Below are 21,467 nucleotides of genomic sequence, written 5' to 3'. Positions count from 1 at the left end.
GTGTATATACTAATAATTTGCTCGAAAATCTATATATATACGAAGTAGATTTTGGTCGATAACCGAATCTTCTGTCTAGGAGTGTACAAGATCGTCTGGCAGCGGTGCGCTACATGATGGAGCTCGAGCCCGTCAACTGTCCCGTGGTGGTGGACAGCGAGAGCGGCGCAGCTTGTGAGGAATACACCGCTCTGCCGGAGAGGCTTTTCGTAGTGCTTGACGGCAAAATCGTTTACCACGGTGCACAAGGACCATATGGCTATAAGGTTAGTGGTTGGGTATCTAGTAATGAGGCGAGTGATAGTTTTCTGGTCAGCCAGTGTTTTAAATTAACCATTTAATACTTCCGGTTTTATTTGGTCCGCAGATGGCTGAACTGGAAACGTGGTTGTCTAATTGGAAGACATCAGCCTAGATCACCTGCAGTCCACCACGACCTAGCCTACGTTGGGATCACTCAACTTCTAACAGCATCAATACTACTATGTAACAAAATTTTAATCATTTTTATGCTCAAATATGTGTCTTATTCATTGTAATGGTTTGAGCTCATATATCGTTCGAGCTTTTTTATCAAACTGATGCGGCGTTTGCTGACAAGCTAAGCAGTGATGAGAGACGTTGCCATAATATAACTCTCATGAAGACTTGGATCCCAAAGTGCTTATGCGACACTCCAAGACTGACATTTAATCGCACCGTACATATATTTGTTAACGTCTCTACATAAACTTCTTAGACGAATTTCGCTTAACTGCTCGGTTTGTTGTTCATTTTGGTAAGCGCCAAAATTATGGTATTGCATTACTTCTGCAATACAGTATCGTGGATCAAAATGTTTCTGATTTCCCCCTTCCAACGGATATTCATTCGGAATAGAAGTTATTTTGAGCTTTACTAACTGATGCAGCGACTTATTAATATACTACGGAACTTATATATAGTAAAATTTGAAAAGAAAATAAATACATTATTCTATTCTATAAGCAGGTTTCATTGAAGACCAGAGAATACGTTTTATTGACAATCACAATACCAGTGTAAAGTGTAATACCACAATACAATACCAGTGCAAACGAAAAATGTTGTTCGATCTATTGAAAAAACTAATAAGAAAATTGTCAATAAAACTAATTCTCTGATCTTCAATGAAACCTGCTGTTAAAGGAACAAATTTTGCCAAAAATATACTAATATTCTATTCTACTATTTATGATGATGAACGATTAGGAATTTTATTGAAAAATTATTCAAATTTTTAATAAAATTTGCTCAAATAGTGATTTTCTGTTTTTTACGGCTTCCAAAAAGCTTATTGAGTTATTTGAGTTTTAATCCAACGTCTGAAGCGCAATCAGTTGAGAGTTGAAGACAGACGAAAAGTTGGCTGCGAAAGAAAAAAAAAACGCTACCGACCTACAGTAACTTCAATTTTTGCCCCAGAGCCCAGACAGCCCAGTTGCAATGCGGTGACCACTGACCACAGTGACCACGCTATGAACTGAAGTATGAATGTTCTACAAAGTTTGATTCAAATTTCAATCATAATCTTCCTTATCACAATTTCCTTCCCCATCGGCTGGTGGAAGACTGGAAGTGCAAATAGTAAAGTGATGAATAGAAGTGTCGGCGTTGAAGAAATAGGCCCATGGCCTGTTGCCGATTCTTGAACTTTTCGTGACTTGATTCACAAGGGATCCGGCCTTTGGAACCCGATCTTTCTATAGCTGACGATTAATTGAGATAGCTGCTGGTCTTATTGCCTGATCCGTAATTTGCTAGGCATTTTAAGACTGAACATATGCTCCTACTAGTCCTACAGGCTACAAAAGTGGAGACTGGAGTTATCGAAAAGCAGCGGTGAACTGTGAAGTATCCAAATTTCTGACAGTCTCAGTTGTGCTCGCAGGCTGCAGCCTCAGTGCCTTACTGCTGAGTGCTGACTGCTGACTGACTGCTGACTGACTGCAGAGTGCAGACAGTCTGCAGTGTCAGCCTAAAGTGGAAGGTGTGCTACCTGATTTTCAAAGTCATCAAATAAATTAAAAAATAAATAAGTATTCTATTTCATATTCCATAAAATGTACATGTAAAAGTTACAAGACAGACAAGGCTCACACTCACAGCCTCACAACTTCATGACCTAAGTGGAAAAAACGCGATTTCAGATGGATTAGTTCGCCTGTTAATGAATTCCGTAGAGGGCTTAGGCTGCGAAAAATTGGCACTAATTCCGTAAGATGCACAAAATTGATAATGAATTCAAGACGAATTCCGCAGCGCAATCAGCAAAGCAAAATCCGCGCAAAGTTCGAAGCCAAGAAGAAAATACGGAAGCCAGACACGCGCGATCGAACAGAAGCTACTGGACCAGGAGCAACGTTCATGTTCGTCAACCCACTCAACCGTAGTATTGCTTGAGAAGCAAATATGACGTGAACGCAAGCGTGACGCCGTGAACGCGATGTACGAATACCGCCCTTCGGCTTACCAACACCAAGTACGAGAGTAATGAGACAACAAAACAAGTCAGCAACCCTGAAGTTGATGATCTGCTAATGTGCGGGTGGGCAGTGTACTCTATTACTGTTGTGGGGTTGCCTTCATGATATAACACATCTCTGAATTGTTTGAGCACCGTAACCAATGGTGAGTCGAACTGGTTTTCATTCCTTTGCAACTAAATAATGTATGTTTGATATAATGTATTTTCCTATAGTAAATAGGAGTGGGAACTTTGGTGAGGCTCTCAATTGAAGACATGGAACATTACTCATTACTGCGCTGTCACGTGTCAGCTGTCGGTGTCTTCCAAAGTTCATTTAAATTTTCGAACATTGCTTCATAAAAACCAAGGACTAATCCATCTTCTTCATTATAAATTTCTTAGTTTTTCAGTATTCTGCGGAGTGTAATATCTGTCTCTTATACACATCTAGATGTGTATAAGAGACAGACTGTGACCCTAGTTGAAGCAGCCTAACGATAAGCAACGTAGCTGCGGCTTTGGTTAAGAAAAACTCAATCATTTTTTTCGCCTAGCATATTGTTTTGTTTTCTGCCTACATTTTGGTAGAACATTTAAGTTCTCCTGAACAGGAAAGAAAATATAAGTTCGTTCATCATTTTTTATTTTCTTGAGTTTCGTAACTGTCGTTGCTTTGCCGGAGATGCTTCCTGTGAAGTGCCCACCATAACACTTATTGACTTGATCATATTTTACAATGAAAATAATGTTTCTAACTTGTTTCTAAAAGTAAGTTGCGACATCACTCAACCAGTTGAATGCAATATCTACCTTATGTCTACATGCGTTGGTAATTTGTCTAAGTCGTAATGGGTAATCATATTAATTTGTGGAAATTGCATTTGTGCATATTTTACATAATAAATCCTTTAAAAAATACATATAATATTTGAATTGCTATAATCAACAATAACAGTAAGAAGTTTCTCTATCCAAAACTCAGTATGGACGTACATTTAAACATTAAAACGTGAGTTTTTGTTTGCGTGATCCGTGGGTGATGTTTCAGACAATTTGAATGCTGAAATTATATAGCTTTTAAATGTTCACATTATGTTGATCGGACGCTTTAGTCAGCCTGTCTTTATCTCATGATTTTTTATTAGAGCCTTTATTATCGAATGAGAAAACATCAATAGATGCCCGAACAATTTTAAAATCCGACTGCCAATAAATATTGTTTGCAGGCATTTCATTAGTATTTATATCTTTTGAACAAAACTATATTATAGTATATTGGTTTCGGCGTTCGTTAGACTATTACACTTGTCCCCAAATCTTAATTTTGCAGATTTTTTCAGCTAATTGCAGTTTCGAACATGCAAATCACTCAGCACGCTCCAGTTTTGATGTGCATAACCTTTTGGTCACCTCGCCTATTTGACCACATCTGTTGCAGGTAACTGGGATCGAACCCAGAACTCACTGCTCGAATCATTGTACTCTGAAATGTACCCACAGAGCCACTCTGCCACTAGCATGCCATCGTTCATTGGTACAAAAAAAATTATTTTCAAATGTGTGCAAAATCAATGGCATCGCTTGTTGACTTAAAGTGATACATTTACGTAATCTGTTAGAGAATAAAATATTCATGCACATCAAAATTTGCAAGCATCAGGAATGGCATGATCTAGTATGACAGCATAGCTGTTTACGTAATATTGTACCATTTATAAACGAAGTTTACGAAACATATCAATGATGAGAACAACATGTTGTATATATGTGCCGGTTTTCTGGAAAAAAATGTTTAAATTAATGTTCTGATTGACTATTTATGAGGAAATTATGCTAATAAAGTGCTATTTTATGCTATTAGAAAACACAATATCATTAGAAAACATTTTTGAAATCTTATCAGTTATTTGATTTATTAGAACGATGTAGTTGAATAATGAAAATGAACTGCAAATAAGTTCAACTGTATGCCGAGTAAAAAAAGAAAAATCAAGTTTTAATATGAACTAATAACGCGCAGAAAATTATTGATTCCAGAAGCGCAGAAACTGTAGTAATTATCTCTGGATTCAGGGCTTTCAAAATGTTTCGCTCTGCAGATCTCTTCCTCAGGTAATGAGACGCCGGGCGCGAGTCCGGACGTAAATTTGTCCGAGACGATAATGAGCACTTGCTGTGGGCTGTGGCAACATTCTATTATGTTGCGTTTTCAACATAACCAAATACATTGTGATACTTTTTGCCTATATTAATATGTAATCCTTATTTTTCAATATGTTAAATACTCACTGTCTCATGCTGTATGCCGTAAAAAATACTGTAATAATACATCACATGTATGATCAACTAATTTGCAGTTGGTTAAATATTTTCGTCTTTATATGATTAAAATGTTTACCTTTGTTTCTTGAAAAACATTGATTCTTGAATCAGTTTTTAGTAAAAATACCTTTGTTTCTTGAAAAACATTGATTCTTGAATCAGTTTTTAGTAAGAAACATCACAGTATTAGAGTTGCTACTACATTATATAAAGTAGCTGCTCACGTCCGCATCGTAGGAGACGGAACTGTTAGCGTGCACTGTGACTGTGGAAGGTGTGGTGCGCGTGCGATGGATGCAGTAATTCAGTGCACTAAAACAGTTTAGGTTTTTATTTTCTACGCTCGAGGATTAAGGCAACGCAATGAGTAATCTTTTTTAGATGAAATTGAGGTGTTGGTCTTTTAAATTATGAATCGTGAAAACATAGCAATTCCGTGAGAATGTTCAAGATCTCTTACAAAATCCGTGCAATGGCGGCTCGGTGTAATTCCGTGAGAATTTCGAAATGCAGTACTCCTGATCATTACCTTAAATTTCCAATCGGGCTTCATGAATCACAATGACAATGAGATAAATATTCATTGACCTGATTACTTTACTTGGATATGAATTTTTTTGACAGTGTTCCCACCCAGCCTTCTTGCCAATTCTGACCAGAAACTGGCACACAGAGCTGTCAGCTGGGATCAAACCTGCACCTCTCTGCACCAATCTTGGTAGCCTAATCTGAACGTAACCCTTTACCACCAAAATTTCTGGGACAAAAATTGTAAATTTCACTTTTCCGGTTTTTAGTCTCACCTTAAAGCTGACATTCTGACCTATCCAACAGTACCAAAATCATCTCTGTATGTTGATTTATGCCTTCAGCCTTGCCCTTGAGCCCTTGGGCCTTGACTGCAGTTCGCAAAAGGGTTAGGGCAGGATGGAATTCTAAAATTTACAGTTCATATATTATTTTCGCTACACCTAGACCAGTTTTTTGATACAACATTATTTGAGGCAAAAAAATAAACTTCTTATAGGCTTAAACACGTATAGGTAAAGCCATAAAGGTATAAAAAGTTTCTATAAAGTAATCACTTCACTTGGAAATGTTGCGTGTCTGCAGGGCAGCTTGCACTCAACAATTAAAATTATAAAAAGTACTAGTTCGTTAAAGATTTGTCTCTTAATGTGACAGCAAAGAACTTTTCCATGATACACACACTAAACACGCAATTCATGGGAGCGAGACTACATAGAGCAACGAAAGCAGGCTCCCAGCATGCAATTGACAGAAACAAATGACGATCGCGGATGCGGCAGCACGAGGCTTAAGGTGCTTGTACACGGGGATAGTGCAGACAGGCGACGGCTAGTAAATCAGGCTAGTGACGGTCGCTTGGTGACTATCCGGCAAGTAAGCCTGTACACACGTGGAGAGTAGAAGGTGACGCTATCTTCTCTTTCACGCCCGTTAGTGCGTCATTAGAAGCCGTTGAGTGAGGTCTGCGAAAATGGATAGTGCGATCACCTTCAACAACTCTAGTCTGTACGTCGTTTTTATACTATTTATTCTAGCCCTTGAAAATGCAGCGTCAGGAACAACTAAACCCTGACTAATAAGGTCTTCTTTCCGTTTCAAAATACTTGTTTCTCTCTTCATATTGTTGGAGTAACCATCATGGAAAACATTATACTTTAATTCATATCTTTGGAATATTTCAAAGAATAATTGAATATCGTCTGGAATCCACTTAGTTTGTTTCTTCTTAGAAACATTATCGTTCAAACATGCCATGATTCACTTAACCCAAGATACTTCACAGGAGCGGCACAGATACTCTCACCATGGCTGCATCAGCGCTACTAGCCACTTCTCCAGCCTAGATATCAACACATCGTTGTCCCGCTCGACCGCGTCTCAGGCACTTGCCGGCGCATGCCTCTGAAGCGGCTGAACCCCTATACACGAGGCTAAAAGCATGGACAGTTCAAGCGCCGGATGAACTAGCGGCTAGTACTATCCCTGTGTACAGGCACCTATAACGTTCATATGCTCAATGCAAGAGAATGATTAATTATGATATTTTTGATAGAGGTTTGAAATATTTTCGGAAGCCTAAAATGTGAACAAATTATTTTGTTACTCTGACATGGTTGATTTCAAAATAAATATTTTAATGCGAATTCATGAGAAGCAATTAAAATATATTGAATGATGTTCATTTATATCTATAGGTGGAAGTAAACAATTATGAATCGATTTATTATCCTTTAAGTAAGAATCTTTGCATTGAAACATCTTCATGATGTGTCTACCACAATATTTGTACAATAGTATGGGTAGCAAGAGTCAACGCCGTTAACCGATCATTAAATGGCCGCAAATATGTAGCATCGTTCTACCTATTAAGCTATTTCGGTCAATAGAACCTAAATAAACTCTGTTTATCAAAAGGACAAAAAGCTTATATCAAGCTTACGTGGTAGTAATGGAGTCCAACTAATCATTTGTATACTTAGTGCAAGAGAATGAATAATTATGTAGTTTATGATCAAACAAACAAAAACTTCTGATAAAACGAACGAAAACTTCTGATCAAACAAACGAAAACACACTTTTTGAAGATAATTCTGAAATCATAACGTCTATTGAATTCTAATACGGATCATTAATTTTAGCATCGTATTTCCAAAAATTAAGTATTGCATTTCTTTTAATTGAAAAACATTCTTTTACATCAAAAACGAATTTTTGCTCACAGCTTCTATGATGATTGACGAATGACGAATTTGACGGTCTCACTCATATAGCTAAAAATTTTAAATTGAACAATTTTGTCATTATTGAAGACCTCATTGATTGCAGAACTTTAGTTTTTGCAAGTGTATTCAAGAAAAGTTTCTGAAATAGTAGGAACATTTCCATTATCATTCTGAAATAGAAACGTCATTTCCGTTCTTATATATAAACATGTCTCTTATACACATCTAGATGTGTATAAGAGACAGCAACTACTACGNCTTTTTTTTGTGGGTCACATTTTTAATTTTTTAACCTATTAGATATGCAAACTTTTCAAATCTTTCTATTGTGTTATGTAGCCTCAGTATTAGGCCTTTAATGCCCGTTGACAAAATTTTTCTATGTCAAATAGTTTTTGAGTTGTGGGGGTTTTTGTTAAAAAAACGAAAAGTGGTCTAAGTTACCCCGCCAGTCTAAGTTACCCTATTTTACGGTACCTTTACAGAATTCCATACTGGGTTAGGGGTGGGGGTGTTCTTTCACATTTAATATAGGCAAAAATTACCGGCTGGGTACATAAATAGATGACCTGAAGACGCTGATCTTTAGTTACCCAGCTGGCGGCTGCTGTCGTGTGGCCAGTGTGGGATGGTGCTCATGCAGTCGTTCCCACCATCTTCGACTGAATTTCAGCTCCAGTTACATTTAGTCTTGTATCCATGCCACCTTGAATGCCTATTTCAAGGCGCTCGCCGCTTGGGACTTTGCTGCGCTCTACTGAACATTCATACTTATTGTCACTGCAAACCTATCTCCTCCTAAAGTTTTTAAACTACAACAATAAGAGATATACCATTCAATTTGCAAATAAAAGATCTAGAGATTGGTTGTAACCTTTTTTGATTTCGTTATAGTTTTGAAAATATTTTGAAAAAAGGGAGGGGGGAATTTGAAAGTGTATGAGAAGAAATCAAAACTTTTTTTAAAAATGCCACCCTACCCACAAAAATTAGAATTTTGAAAAAACAGCAAGGAGCAATCGATAGATATGGTCCTCACGCATCGAATGATATGCGTCTCAATGTTGTAGCTTGAAAATCATAGGAGGAGATAGATTTCTACAGTACCGTACCCCCTTTTTGGCGGTTTTCTAAGAATTTCACGTTTTCTTTCACTTTTTTCAAAAAATTCACATGAACAAAAGTCTTAAATTTATCTTTTACATATGTGTACCAATTTTCAAAATGATCTGTTCATAAATAAATAAAATAAAATTTCCACAAGAAATTGGAAATTGCCATTGGAAATTTTATTTTGGTTATTTACAGACAGATAACTTTGAAACTTGGTACAAATATGTAAAAAATAAATCAAGACTTTTTGGTTCATGTGAATTTTTTGAAAAAGGAAAGAAAACGTGAAATTATTAGAAAACTGGTGGTTTTTTAAAGGCAACTTGAAAGTCCGGTTTGGCAGTAAAAGGTTAAGCCATTGGGCCACCCTGCAGAAGACATGCTACAGATACAGAAGAAATGTTACCTATATATGGCTGCTGATATGAAGCTTGCAGGGGACAAGGTCATTGTAAATGCTCAATCTCATGTTCATGGAAATGATGGTATCACATCAATGATACGGTAATGTATGGATATGGTAAACTCATATCAATAAAAGAAAAACTAGTAAAAATCACAGAAAATGTCATTTATTCTACATCTACATTATCTACAAAAGAAGAAGAGAACTTCAAAATACTGTTAGTAATGGATGAGTACACTCATGCTTCAAACATTTTAGAATTAAATTTTATTTTAAGTTTCATGGATTAACCCATTCCCAAGGGTTATTTGGGCTGAGGACGCTGTTATTTTGCATCTGGTACCTTGCAAATAACATGATATGGAATTTTTTTTGAGATGCCATATGATAGCCCTTGGCCCCTTGCAAAGAGCTTTAACCCTTTACCGCCAAATCAGACTTTCAAGTCACCTTTAAAAAACACAGGTTTTCTAAGAATTTCACATTTTCTTTCATTTTTTTTTGAGAAATTCACATGAACAAAAAAAGTCTAGAGTTTTTTTTTACATATGTGTATCAAGTTTCAAAGTTATCTGTCTGTAAATAACCAAAATAAAATTTCCAATTTCTTGTGGAAATTTTATTTCGGTTATTTACAGACAGATCACTTTGAAACTTGGTACACATATGTAAAAAATAAATCAAAGACTTTTTTGTTCGTGTGAATTTTCCAAAAAAAATGAAAGAAAATGTGAAATTCTTAGAAAACAGCCTAATAGGAAAGTACTACTGTAGAAATCTATCTCTTACTAAGATTTTCAAGCTACATCATCGAGATGCATATCATTCAATGCGTAAGGACCATATCTATCAATTTGTCCTTGCTGTTTTTTGAAGTTCTAATTTTTGTGGGTGGGGTGGGTATTTTTTTGAAAAAATTTTGATTTCATCCCCTACCTTTTTGAATTTCCCCCTCTTTTTTCAAGATATTTTCAAAACTATAACAAAATTGAAAAAAACTATGACCAATCTCTAGATTTTTTATTTGCTAATTGAACGGTATATCTCTCATTGCTGTAGCTTAAAAACCTCTTGGAGGAGATAGGTTTGCAGTGACAATAAGTGTGAGTGTTCAGTAGAGCGCGAAAAAGTCCCAAGTGCCTTGAAATAGGCATTCATGGTGGCATGGATACAAGACTAGACGTTACTGGAGATGAAATTCAGTCAAGGATGGTGGGAACAACTGCATGTTCACTATCCCACACAACAACAGCCAGGTAACTGAAGATCAGCGTTTTCCGTCCGTCTATTTATGTGCCCGGCCAGTTATTTTTGCCTATCTTAAATGTGAAAGAACTCCCTACCCTTAACCCTTTTGCGATCTGTCATCAATGCATGAATCGACATACAGAGACGATTTTCGTACCATTGGATAAGTCAGAATGTCAGCTTTAAGGTGAGGCTAAAAACCGGAAAAGTGAAATTTGCGATTTTTGACCCAGAAAATTAGACAGTAAAGGGTTAAAATGAGCACAAACTTGTTTATGAAATATTACATGGTAAGAAGTTATTAACAAAAGACGCGCAAAACAGTCCCTTGTACTCTGTTTGACAGTAATTTCAAATACTATGCTGCATTGAGACTAATGCTACATGATTATTGATATCACCGTAACTTTCTTTTTATATTGCCAATTGAAGAAGTGCAAGTGAAACACAAAACAATAAGTCAAACGAGGTAATAAGGGACGGTTTTGAGCTTTTTTTTGTTAGTAACTTCTTACCATGAAACATTTCATCTCCAAAAAAATTCCATATGCTACTTGTATGGTGCTGGACGCAATATAAAAGCCTCCCAAATTTTCTTGGGAATGGGGTAATAACGGACACTTAAAAGAAAACCTGATTTTAAAATATTTGAAACATGCTGTGTGTACTCATCCATTACTAACAGTACTCTGAAGTTCTCCTCTTCCTTTGTAGATGATGTAAATGTAGAATAAATGACATTTTCCTTGATTTTTACTGTTTTTTTTATTGACATGATATTACCTTATCCATACATTATAGGATTAATGATGTGATATTACCATATCCATCAACATGCCATTGAGCATTGACCACGACCATGTCTACTTGCAAGCTTCATATCAGTATCCGTAAAGCATTTCTTCTGTATCTGTAATCTTGTTGGACAGCTGTCAGCTTGTAATTTTGCACAATTTTAATTGAGTCAAGTGCTTTAACTATAACAAAAAAGGCTGTAAAAAACATCTGAAACAGGAAGGAATATTTTAGTGACAACCATCATCTTTTTTGGAGAAATAAATCATAGTTTAGGTTATTTACTTTTCATTCTTCGCTGACCAGTGTTCAATTCTATCTATGACATTCTATGCACAATTTTGTGATTTTTTCACTGAGCGAGTTATATGTACCGGTAATGAAGATTCTTGTTGTTAATTGATTTTTTGTGAACTGGAGAATTTGCAAACCAAGGTTCTACTGTAAATGATTTATTAGGGGTGTGCCTTATTCCCCTGGGGGTGGTGTCCCTTATTCCCCCGGAGGTGGTGTCCCTTATTCCCCCGGGGGTGGTGTCCCTTATTCCCCTGTGCTGTGCACTGTGCTATCAGCTACCTATCTGTTATGTGACTCTTCAATGTTTAGAAGATCTGCATTCCTGAAGTGTTTTAGTATATTGAAGCCAGTTAAATGGTCAATATTTAGCTTATTACCTTGCTCCATACAAACTTTACAAAGCTAATGAATAATCATAGTACCAATAATTGTTTACCCAAAAATCCCTAAGTGGTAAACACCACCTTGGCCTGTTGGCCATTATTGAAGGCAATAAGTGCCCTTTTTAGCCATCCATTATGATCCATATACTGTTATTGTTAGTAGGCTAATTGCAACATAAAAAATAACTCATCAAAAAGACAAAAAAAGTTGAAAAAATCAAAAAAATCATGAAAAAATAAAAAAAATCGCCAACCCTGCTTTATGCTATATAGATAGTAAAAATGTTGAACTTCATGCCACTATTTTTAGTTTTGCAAAATTTTGATTATTTTAGCTGCTAAAACATTTCTACAAAATGTTGGTGGACTGTCCCTTGTTACCCCACCCGTCCCTTAAATCCCATTTGATGGTATATGTATGTAGGTATATATTCTCATACAATTTGGCATTTGCAGTACAGGTCAAATATGAATATCATCATTTCAGGCTTCTCTTGAACAATAAAATTTCTGAAAAATAGTCAATACATGAAGTATTGCTATTGGCTATGTGTGTAGAAATATTTATATGAATTGTATATATATACCTATAGGTATTAGCATTAGATGGCAGAATTTTCTCATTGAAACATGTATGACTAATGACCAGATAATGCATTATATTCCAATTTTCAGGGAATCAGAGATTCTTCCAATGAAGTTAATTGATCAAAACTTCAAAAGGCAGGTTTCAGCAAGTACTTATAATATGTTTTAATGACATATTGGATGCATCATCTATAATCAACATTCATTTTCAAGTTTCAAAAGCATTGGACAAAGATATTTTGGTAGACATATCTACATAATTCATGTTATAAATAGGACATAATGCAAATTTTTTTTTTTTGAAGTGGAAAATGACTGAAAACTATCTCAAAGTTCAGACAATTCTGGTAGTTAGTAAACGGACAGCTGGAGTCCAGTCCCCCAATATTCTCTAGCAATTGTCAGTTGTTTAACATTGGACGCCACTGCATGATGACAATGCTGTTGGGTTCTATCTTCAACAGTCTTGTGAGCATTTGGATTGGATTCTATGGGCTATGTGTTTGGAAAAATTATTATTGAATTATTTACTAACCAATACCCACAAGCATGTAAAATGAAATCATTTGATCGGTTAATGTCATCAGAAGAATTTTGATTCCCTGAAATTTGAATATAATGCATTCTCTGGTCATTATTCATATGCATTTTAATAGTTCTCTTCATTTTTAAATTTCTAGTGAATCTGCGATTGAAGCAATCTAGTGACATTATAACCTATATATACATGTACATACATGAATAATATTGTATTATGCTATTTCTATTTTAATTACATCCAGCCTATAATATCCAATCTTATGTTATCTCTTTTAACTAATAATACCTCATTTAACACAAATTAAAAGTACTAAAACTGGGAAGTTATGTTTGTTATTAACAGGAATAAAAGTTAAACCAAATGAAAATGTGCATTTTTTACAAAAAAATCGGTATTGAAGTTTGTTCAAAGTTCATTTTCTCACTTTTTTATAAACTTGTTTTTTAATTGCATGACTAGGTACTTAATTTATTAGTGAGCTAGCATAACATTGAAGATCTCAGATAAACCTTCCTAACTACAGGTAAATATATCTTGCACTTGCACCAATATTTTGTACGTACATGTATTGAATTTTGCTTCCTACAGATTTTGAGGTTTGTGTAATATCTATAAAATATAGCAATAATCATGGTTAAACAAAGAAAAGAGTCCTCAAATATAAAAAAGAAGAAGAGGAGTAATGTTGCCAGCAAATCAACCAAAGTAGCAAAATCATTACCAAAGACCAAAGGAAAATCCACCAGAAGTGAACTTTTGGCTGCCAAGATATTAGCACACAAAACAAAAAATGAAGCAATCAAGCTTATGCAGAAACCGGTGAAGATAGACAATCGTGAGTTCACAGATCTGTCTCTATATGAAGAAGTTAATGAGCTCAATGTTCTGGGAGTGGATGAGGAGTCTGGTGCTGCCTACACTGAGGACTGGAAGAAAGGCTCTTCATCCCAGGTATGTGATAGCTTAATTAAAGGGTTTTTGAACAAATATGATGGTAAATTATTCTTTTTTATATTGCAGCTGTATTGTGAAATAAGTAACTCGTTTAATTAATTTGGTATTTTTCAGCTCCTGAATCATGACACAATTTTTATTTATTTCCACACATATAGAATCTCTATACGTATTTCTTATAAAATTTCCATTTGGAATTATTATAATTTTTGTTAGAACTTATGACCTGGATGCCTCCCTTGGATATAATTCTAGAATTATTTACTCTTCTAGCCATGATGTATATACAATTTCAAGTAATTGATTATGATGGTTGACCTGATCTTCTCTTAATTAATTTGCAGGGACACAATCATAAAACCTTGAAGTCAATAAAGCTGGTTAAACCTCCTGAGAAATTGAAGAAAACCACTACTAAAAAGTTAACAAATAAACATCACCATGATTTATCAGCAGATAATGAAATAGAATCCCTCCTTGATCCATCTGACGTCACATTGAAGAAAAAGAAAGCAAAAAAAGTTCCTGTAGTTAAATCAACTTATGACAAGCCAGCAATTACAAATGGCAAGAAGCCTGACACAAAAGACAGCGGCATTGATGACATCAGTATTGGAAGCTCCCCAGCAAGTGGCAGGCCTGTTGATGTCAGTGCTTGGGATGATCTTGGCATCCCTGAACCACTTCTAGATGTTATCTCTGAACTTGGCTTTTCAACTCCCACACAAATTCAGGTGGGTTGCTAAGCTTGAATTAGTGACTGGTCTTATAATGATGTGCATAACTTTGTACAATTTCTTTGCAAATGACACTAATTAAAAAAGTTTTAATCCCTTATCTGTGAAAGCAATGGCAAACAGAGACATAATATATTTTACGCCTAATATCCTTTATGAAAAACTCCTGTAAATGTAGAAGATATACATGCCAAAGATCATTTTCTACCTCAATAATTAGCTTTTGATGAATGTTTCAGGCATTGTCCATTCCCCCTGCCATACGAGGAGGGAAAGACATCCTTGGTGCTGCAGAAACAGGAAGTGGAAAAACCCTTGCATTTGGGATACCCATCATAGCTGGTGTTCATCGCGATCGTCTGAGGAGACAAGAAAAGCAGAGGCAAAAAGACATTCTCTCCAAACTCAGTGAAGAAACTCAAGCCAGGAAACGAAAACGGGCACAAGCCATGGACAGTGACGAGGAAGATGAGCTTGGATTCAATTCTGGAAATACCAATCACGAGTCTGATGATGAGTCTGAGGGCGCCAATGAGAGTGGTGATGAAGTTGAGGAATACTTGTTTAATGGGCCTGATGGGGTATTGGATGTAGACTATTCTGAGCTGGAGGAGAGGCGGAAAGATACTAAGAAACGGGTCTGTGATCAACAAAATACTAAGAGTGCAGATGATTCTGAAGATGACAGCAATACTGGTGAAGATGATGGCATTACTGATGAAGATGACAGCAATACTGGTGAAGATGATGGTATTACTGATGAAGATGACAGCAATACTGGTGAAGATGATGGCATTACTGATGAAGATGATAACAGTACTGATGAAGATGGCAACGAGAGTGATGAAGAGGGAGGTGAACTTAGTGAAGCTGAGGCTACAGATGATTCTGACTTAGATGATGAACAAGAGATTAATTCAGAAGAAGAAAGAGAGTCTGATAGTGGGAATGACTTGGAAATAAACTCTGATGCTGAGCAGTCACTGCAGTCTGATGATGATGAAGATCATGAGGATGAGCAGAACTCAGATGCTGCCAGCAGTGACGACCTCGGCAGTGATGACGAGTCTGACATTGAGTATGACGAGAATGATGATGGTGAAGATTTGAAGTGTGTGCGAGTAATCAATAATGTCAAGTTTCCATTTGAAGAAATCCGGAAACCCAAGTTTGTGGAGACGTCTGAGGAGAAGTTAGTGAGGGCACTCATTCTGACACCCACCAGAGAACTTGCAGTACAGGTCAGATATGAATATCATCATTTCAGACTTCTCTTGAATAATGAAATTTCTCGAAAATAGTCATTACATGAAATATTGCTATTGGCTATATGTGTGTAGAAAAATTAATATTGAATTGTTTACTAACAAATATCTACCAGAATGTTAAGGGGTAAATTGCAAGTTGACGTGCAGCTTTTTTTGTAATTTTTATGTCATTTTGAGTGTATCCATTATGCAAGTAACACTATACTCTGCTATTGATCAAGAAGTGCAAAATTCTTGTCCGCCTGAATTTCTCACATACAACGAATTTCTGATCATTGCCCTTCATTGTCTAACGATCATTGCTCTGAACTCCTTACCCAGATCAACCGTCACTTATCACCTCTATGTGAGCGTATGGGCGTCACGTCGTGCGTTCTGGTGGGCGGCCTCGACGCCTACAAGCAGAAAAGGATCTTGAGACGCACGCGCCCAGAGCTTGTCGTTGCCACGCCTGGCAGGCTGTGGGAGCTCATACACGAGGGCGTGGATCATCTCAAGGAACTTCGAGGCGTCAGGTACACATAGTTCCTGGTCTGGGTTTAGTGTTGGACAATTTTTGGCGGGTTCAATGGCGGCAATCAATGGCGGGTTCTTTAAGATTTATTATTAGTATTTTTCCAAACAATGCCTCTGCAAACTGACCATATTTATCTGTGATATTGTAAAGTATGAGAAAACCCTTGCTGTGACACCTTTTTTTTTCTTAAAAATTTCTCATTATCGTAGGAATTAATCTCACACCATCCATTTCTTTGCCAGGATGCATAAAGCTCAGTTAGCACCACAATGATTAAATCACATTTTTTTCTCCTAAATTTAAATCGTTATCATAGTTAAATTCAATTATTGTTTATTTACTTTACTTAGCTCTTGATTTGAAATTGAACAATATTTTTAATCCCTGATGTTATTAGATACTTGGCCATTGATGAAGCTGACCGCATGATAGACAAGAAAAATTTTGAGGAAGTTCACAAGATCGTGCGGTTGTTGGGCGACGGCACCGCCAAGAACAAGGCAAGCTCCAACCGACAGACCTTCGTCTTCTCTGCAACCCTGACGCTCGTTCATCAACTGCCTGACCGCAAGCTACTCAAAAACAAGGCCAAGAAGAAGGTCAGAACTTTACTCTTATTCATACTATTGACGCTGTACGATTAGTGCTGGAATAACGAGCTTTCATTTTTTGCACTTCGAGGTGGATCCGCAGCCAAGCTATTGTGGATTTGAAAATGTTGGGAGTTTTGATTACATGTGAAACAATTTTGTACGATGCTGTCCTCGCAAAATTCTCATGACGGCCACCAGCTCTTTGTTTCTAATTTGTCACGTATTGTAGGAAGTTCCCGATGAGAAGTCCAATGCAAAACTTCAGCATTTGGCCAAGATGGTGGGCATGAAGCCCTCCGCCAAGATCTTGGACGTGACTCGTAAGCACGCGACTGCCCAGAACCTCACTGAGTGCCGAATTAACTGCGAACGCGTGAGTGAACTGTGATTAATCAGCTGTTATTACCTTACTAGATTAACTTTCATTTGTGGGTTTTTGTGTTGGTTCCATTCACGCTGGGGTAACGGTCCTTTAAGAACGCCTGTTTCTGTTCTTAGGCTGTCGATGGCAATGGATCTTTATGTGAGGATCTCTATGTGGAAGTGTTCATAAGGCAGATGATGCCCAATTCCAAGGCTGTTGGGGTATGATTTGTATGCTGGTTAGGTGAAGGAGTAAAACATGCTTTCTGTAGAATTCGAGTGGACGTGAAGTGATTCTGTAGGTCAGTAGCGAAGTATCCTCCTTCAATTTTTTTAAATTATCGGACGTTTCTGTGGCTTTAGCTATCATTAAACTTATTAATTATGCCTTAATTGCTGTTGTTCGCTACAGGAAGAGAAAGACGAGTATCTCTTCTACTTTCTGGTTCGTCACCCTGGCCGCACGATCGTCTTTTGCAACAGCATTGAGGCGACCAAGAGACTCAAGTCTCTCTTCACCCTCCTCAAGTGCAACGCCCAGGTATACTCTAGCTACTCCCTGAGGACAGTTGCTGTTACTAAAAACCGACTTCGAAATTTCAAATGCAAAATGAATTTCAGGCTGTAATGTAAAACTTTTGATAAGAGATAGCAAACCTAAAGCAATCAACAAACGATAAAAGAAAAATTTAAAAATGCTTATTATGCTGCTGCACAATTATGAAAGTCGAACTTCGCACTGTATTTTGTCTGTTGTGAAAGTCTTAACAGTAACGCTTTATGATAGTTGATTTTTTTTTTGACTTTCATAAAGCTTATCGGTTGTATTGATTGAATTCTAGTTAAAGAATTTTCCAATATGACTTCCCTAATGTATAATCACTTCGAATTTCCTTTGGCACAGGCTATTTTTGTCATAAGCGATAAGGGATTTTCGAATTTGACAACTTACCATGTTTTTCATGACCAATATATTATGTAATAATTCTTCCCATTCACTCCAAATATGAGTAACAAGCTATTATAGAGCAGTGTCAATTAAAATAGACCTAAATATGCGCCTGTGAGAGTACGCTTTGACTGCAACAATTGAATAGCTTGTGAAACTAATTTTCTGGTACTATTTTATTATTATCGAATGCGTACTGGAGCTGCACGCATGTCAGTAAAACGTTTGTTCTGGCTATGAATTTAAGAGTTTTAGGGAGGTTTGGTCAAGGTACCTAAGATGACTGACTGAAGACGAATAACATGACTTGACACTTTGCCATGCAGGAGCTGCACGCATCAATGCATCAGAAGCAGCGTTTGCGCAACCTGCAGCAGTTCAGCAACAGCGACAAGAGCCTCCTCATCACGACGGACGTGTCTGCCCGCGGCCTCGACATCAAGGGCGTCGAGCATGTGGTGCACTACCAGGTCCCCTTCACTGCCGAGGTGCGTAGTTCCTCCTCACTACTGAGGTCTTTCATTTCAAGCATTAGTAGCAGCCTTCACTATTGAGCTCTGTGATCTCGAGCAATAGTAGCAGCCTTCACTATTGAGCTGTGTGATCTCGAGCAATAGTAGCAGCCTTCACTATTGAGCTCTGTGATCTCGAGCAATAGTAGCAGCCTTCACTATTGAGCTGTGTGATCTCGAGCAATAGTAGCAGCCTTCACTATTGAGCTCTTTGATCTCGAACAATAGTAGCAGCCTTTACTATTGAGCTCTGTGATCTCGAGCAATAGTAGCAGCCTTCACTATTGAGCTCTTTGATCTCGAACAATAGTAGAAGTCTCCTCACTATTGAACTATGCGATCGCGACCAATAGTAGAAGTCTCCTTACTATTGAGCTTTGTGATCTCAAGCATTAGTAAAAGCTTTTGATCTAAAACATTTGCTTATACGGTTCTCGTACAATAATGCAGTCATAACGTAATGCGTTCAATAAATAGTTTATTCTGACTATGAATTTTAGTTTTTCATGGTAATTGGAGTAATCATTTAACATGGCATTTTTGTCGGGCACCAATTGATGCAAGTATTATATTACTACTATACACACAATACGGAGTTATCATATGCCTTATGGGCTGAATGGCTACTGCCCAATATTTGATTGCTGTGTCGTGGTATATATCTCATGATTTGTGTTTGTTGACAAACATTACTTAGGAACTTAGTTCAGTGGAAAAAGTTCGAGTAAATTGGTTTGGCTGTCCTTATAGATCATCATAAAAAATTATTCTATTTCAGTCATACGTTCACCGAAGTGGTCGCACAGCTCGAGGTTCTAACAGCGGCCTCAGCTTAGTGTTCGTGGAGCCGAAGGAGGTGCTGCGTTTCAGACAAATTTGCAAGACGTTGGGAAGAACTGACGTTAATGATATCCCCTTGTTTGCCGTCAATGAGGGGCTCCTCGAACAGGTTTGTGCCTTGATTTCTTGAGAGCACTGATATATAATAATAGAGAACTTATATCCAATTACAATCAGAATGTATTATCCTAGTAGGATTTAAATGCTGTACTTCGATTACATAGTTCGCTAAAATCTTCATTTCCACCAGACGTTTTCTCGAACACTTGAAAGCTTTCATTTACTTGTTTTTTTACCATAATGTTGTCTTACGATTAGGATAACTTTATCTTAAGCACAATATAAATTGACAGTTCATGTTACACGCCATATTAATATGAAAGTGTTCTCACTGCAGGTGCAAGAGCGAGTGCAGCTGGCGACAGCTCTGGAAAAGTTGCTGCACCAGATCCGCCGTCAGGATGAGGACAGCAAAGATCAAAGTGAACTGCAGGAAGCTGGCCTCAATGTTTCAGATGACGAGTGAGTAGCGTTGACCTCTCGATGACACTTTAGTCAATGTTATGATAATTATTTCCGTACAAAAACTTGCAAATTTTCCACAACGTTAATTTGAATTGTGCAATTTTAATGCAAATCTAACAATATGATAGAATAAAACGATCTACTATTGTTTTTTGGTAATGCTTGCAGGAATATTATCTTTTCTGGAGGAAAGGACTTATCTTTTTGAGCCTTTGTGTAATGATCTTTCGTGCCGAGGTTTAATAAAGATCTCCCAATTAACACAATTACTTTAATTTTAATAAAAGTGAACACTTAAATTACGAACATCGAACAAAGTCAACGTGAACATATGAGCATAATTACAGGGCACAGAACTGTTTCTTCTTTCCTATGCTAGGGCACAGCACAGTAGATGTTGTTCCTCACAACACAACAGTAGATTTCAATATGCACAAACACTGAATCTTCGAGATATACAAGCTTCTTGTGATCTTGTATCCTGGTTGACTTCTCCCTCTGCAGTTGTTTGAATTCACATACTAGTCCTTGCTTTTGTCCCACAAGTCTGCTCTGAATTCGTACGCTGCTGCAGGATGGTCAACACCTTAACTTATTCTAGGTTTCACACATTAGTTACTATTGTTCTAATTCCCCATCTGTTTCCCGAAGTACTCCTGAATATCAAGCTAAAATCCCTACACTTTGTTTCTGTTGTTTTTTTTGTCACAATTTTTCTTTCCACCAGGATGGACCAAGAGGACTTGTATCTGTTACCATCCGAGCAGCAACGACGCATTCGTTCGGGAGGTCGCAAGGGCGAAGTCAAAATCCTTCAGAGGCGTCTAAACGAGGCCTTGAAAGCACCCCTGGTCGGGGCCATGTTCTCTTTTCGCAACCCGACTAGCAGAACTGCGCTGGCCGCCGGGCTTGGCACAGACGCCGGTTCCATTCCTTCTGAACTGATAGGAGTGAACCGCGTTGACACCCTCACAGAGGACCCAGAGCTGTCTTACATAGAGCGCTATGATTACGATCATTACGGTGATCACACCAGTGCTGCTCCTAACAGCAAGTCTTCGATGCTCCTCAAGAAACACAGAAAAGACATGGCCAAGCTAACCAAAAAGTTACTTAAACCCGAGGAGTCTTTGAAAGAGATGAAGGCTCGCCGTGAAGAAAGGATTCTTGAGAAAAATAAAAGGAAGCTTGAAAAGAAAAGAGAGAAGAGGAAGAAGAGACGCATGTCCAAAAAAGTGTCGAAATGATGCATAAAAAATTATTACACTTCTTGTT

At 37.3% G+C, this 21,467-nt stretch overlaps 1 protein-coding gene across 2 annotated transcripts; it reads left to right on the top strand.

Moving 5' to 3' along the window:
• The first annotated feature begins 13,484 nt into the window (after positions 1–13,484).
• On the top strand, positions 13,485–21,467 carry LOC108682176 (ATP-dependent RNA helicase DDX24). Of its 2 annotated transcripts, XM_018171300.2 has the most exons (12): positions 13,485–13,885; positions 14,233–14,622; positions 14,865–15,321; positions 15,406–15,866; positions 16,215–16,408; positions 16,808–17,009; positions 17,233–17,376; positions 17,779–17,907; positions 18,642–18,803; positions 19,606–19,776; positions 20,065–20,189; positions 20,920–21,467. In XM_018171300.2, the coding sequence occupies exons 1-12, from the start codon at positions 13,565–13,567 to the stop codon at positions 21,437–21,439; spliced, it is 3,276 nt and encodes a 1,091-aa protein (XP_018026789.1). In that variant the 5' UTR covers positions 13,485–13,564; the 3' UTR covers positions 21,440–21,467. The 2 variants fall into 2 exon arrangements, with proteins under 2 accessions (XP_018026789.1, XP_018026788.1); XM_018171299.2 differs by having other exon boundaries at positions 14,865–15,866.

The sequence above is a fragment of the Hyalella azteca genome, unplaced genomic scaffold (genome assembly GCF_000764305.2).
Source record: "Hyalella azteca isolate HAZT.00-mixed unplaced genomic scaffold, Hazt_2.0.2 contig4353, whole genome shotgun sequence".
Taxonomy (NCBI): domain Eukaryota; kingdom Metazoa; phylum Arthropoda; class Malacostraca; order Amphipoda; family Hyalellidae; genus Hyalella; species Hyalella azteca.
The sequence above is the reverse complement of the archived record's forward strand: the minus strand, read 5'-3'. Positions and strand labels throughout refer to the sequence as shown.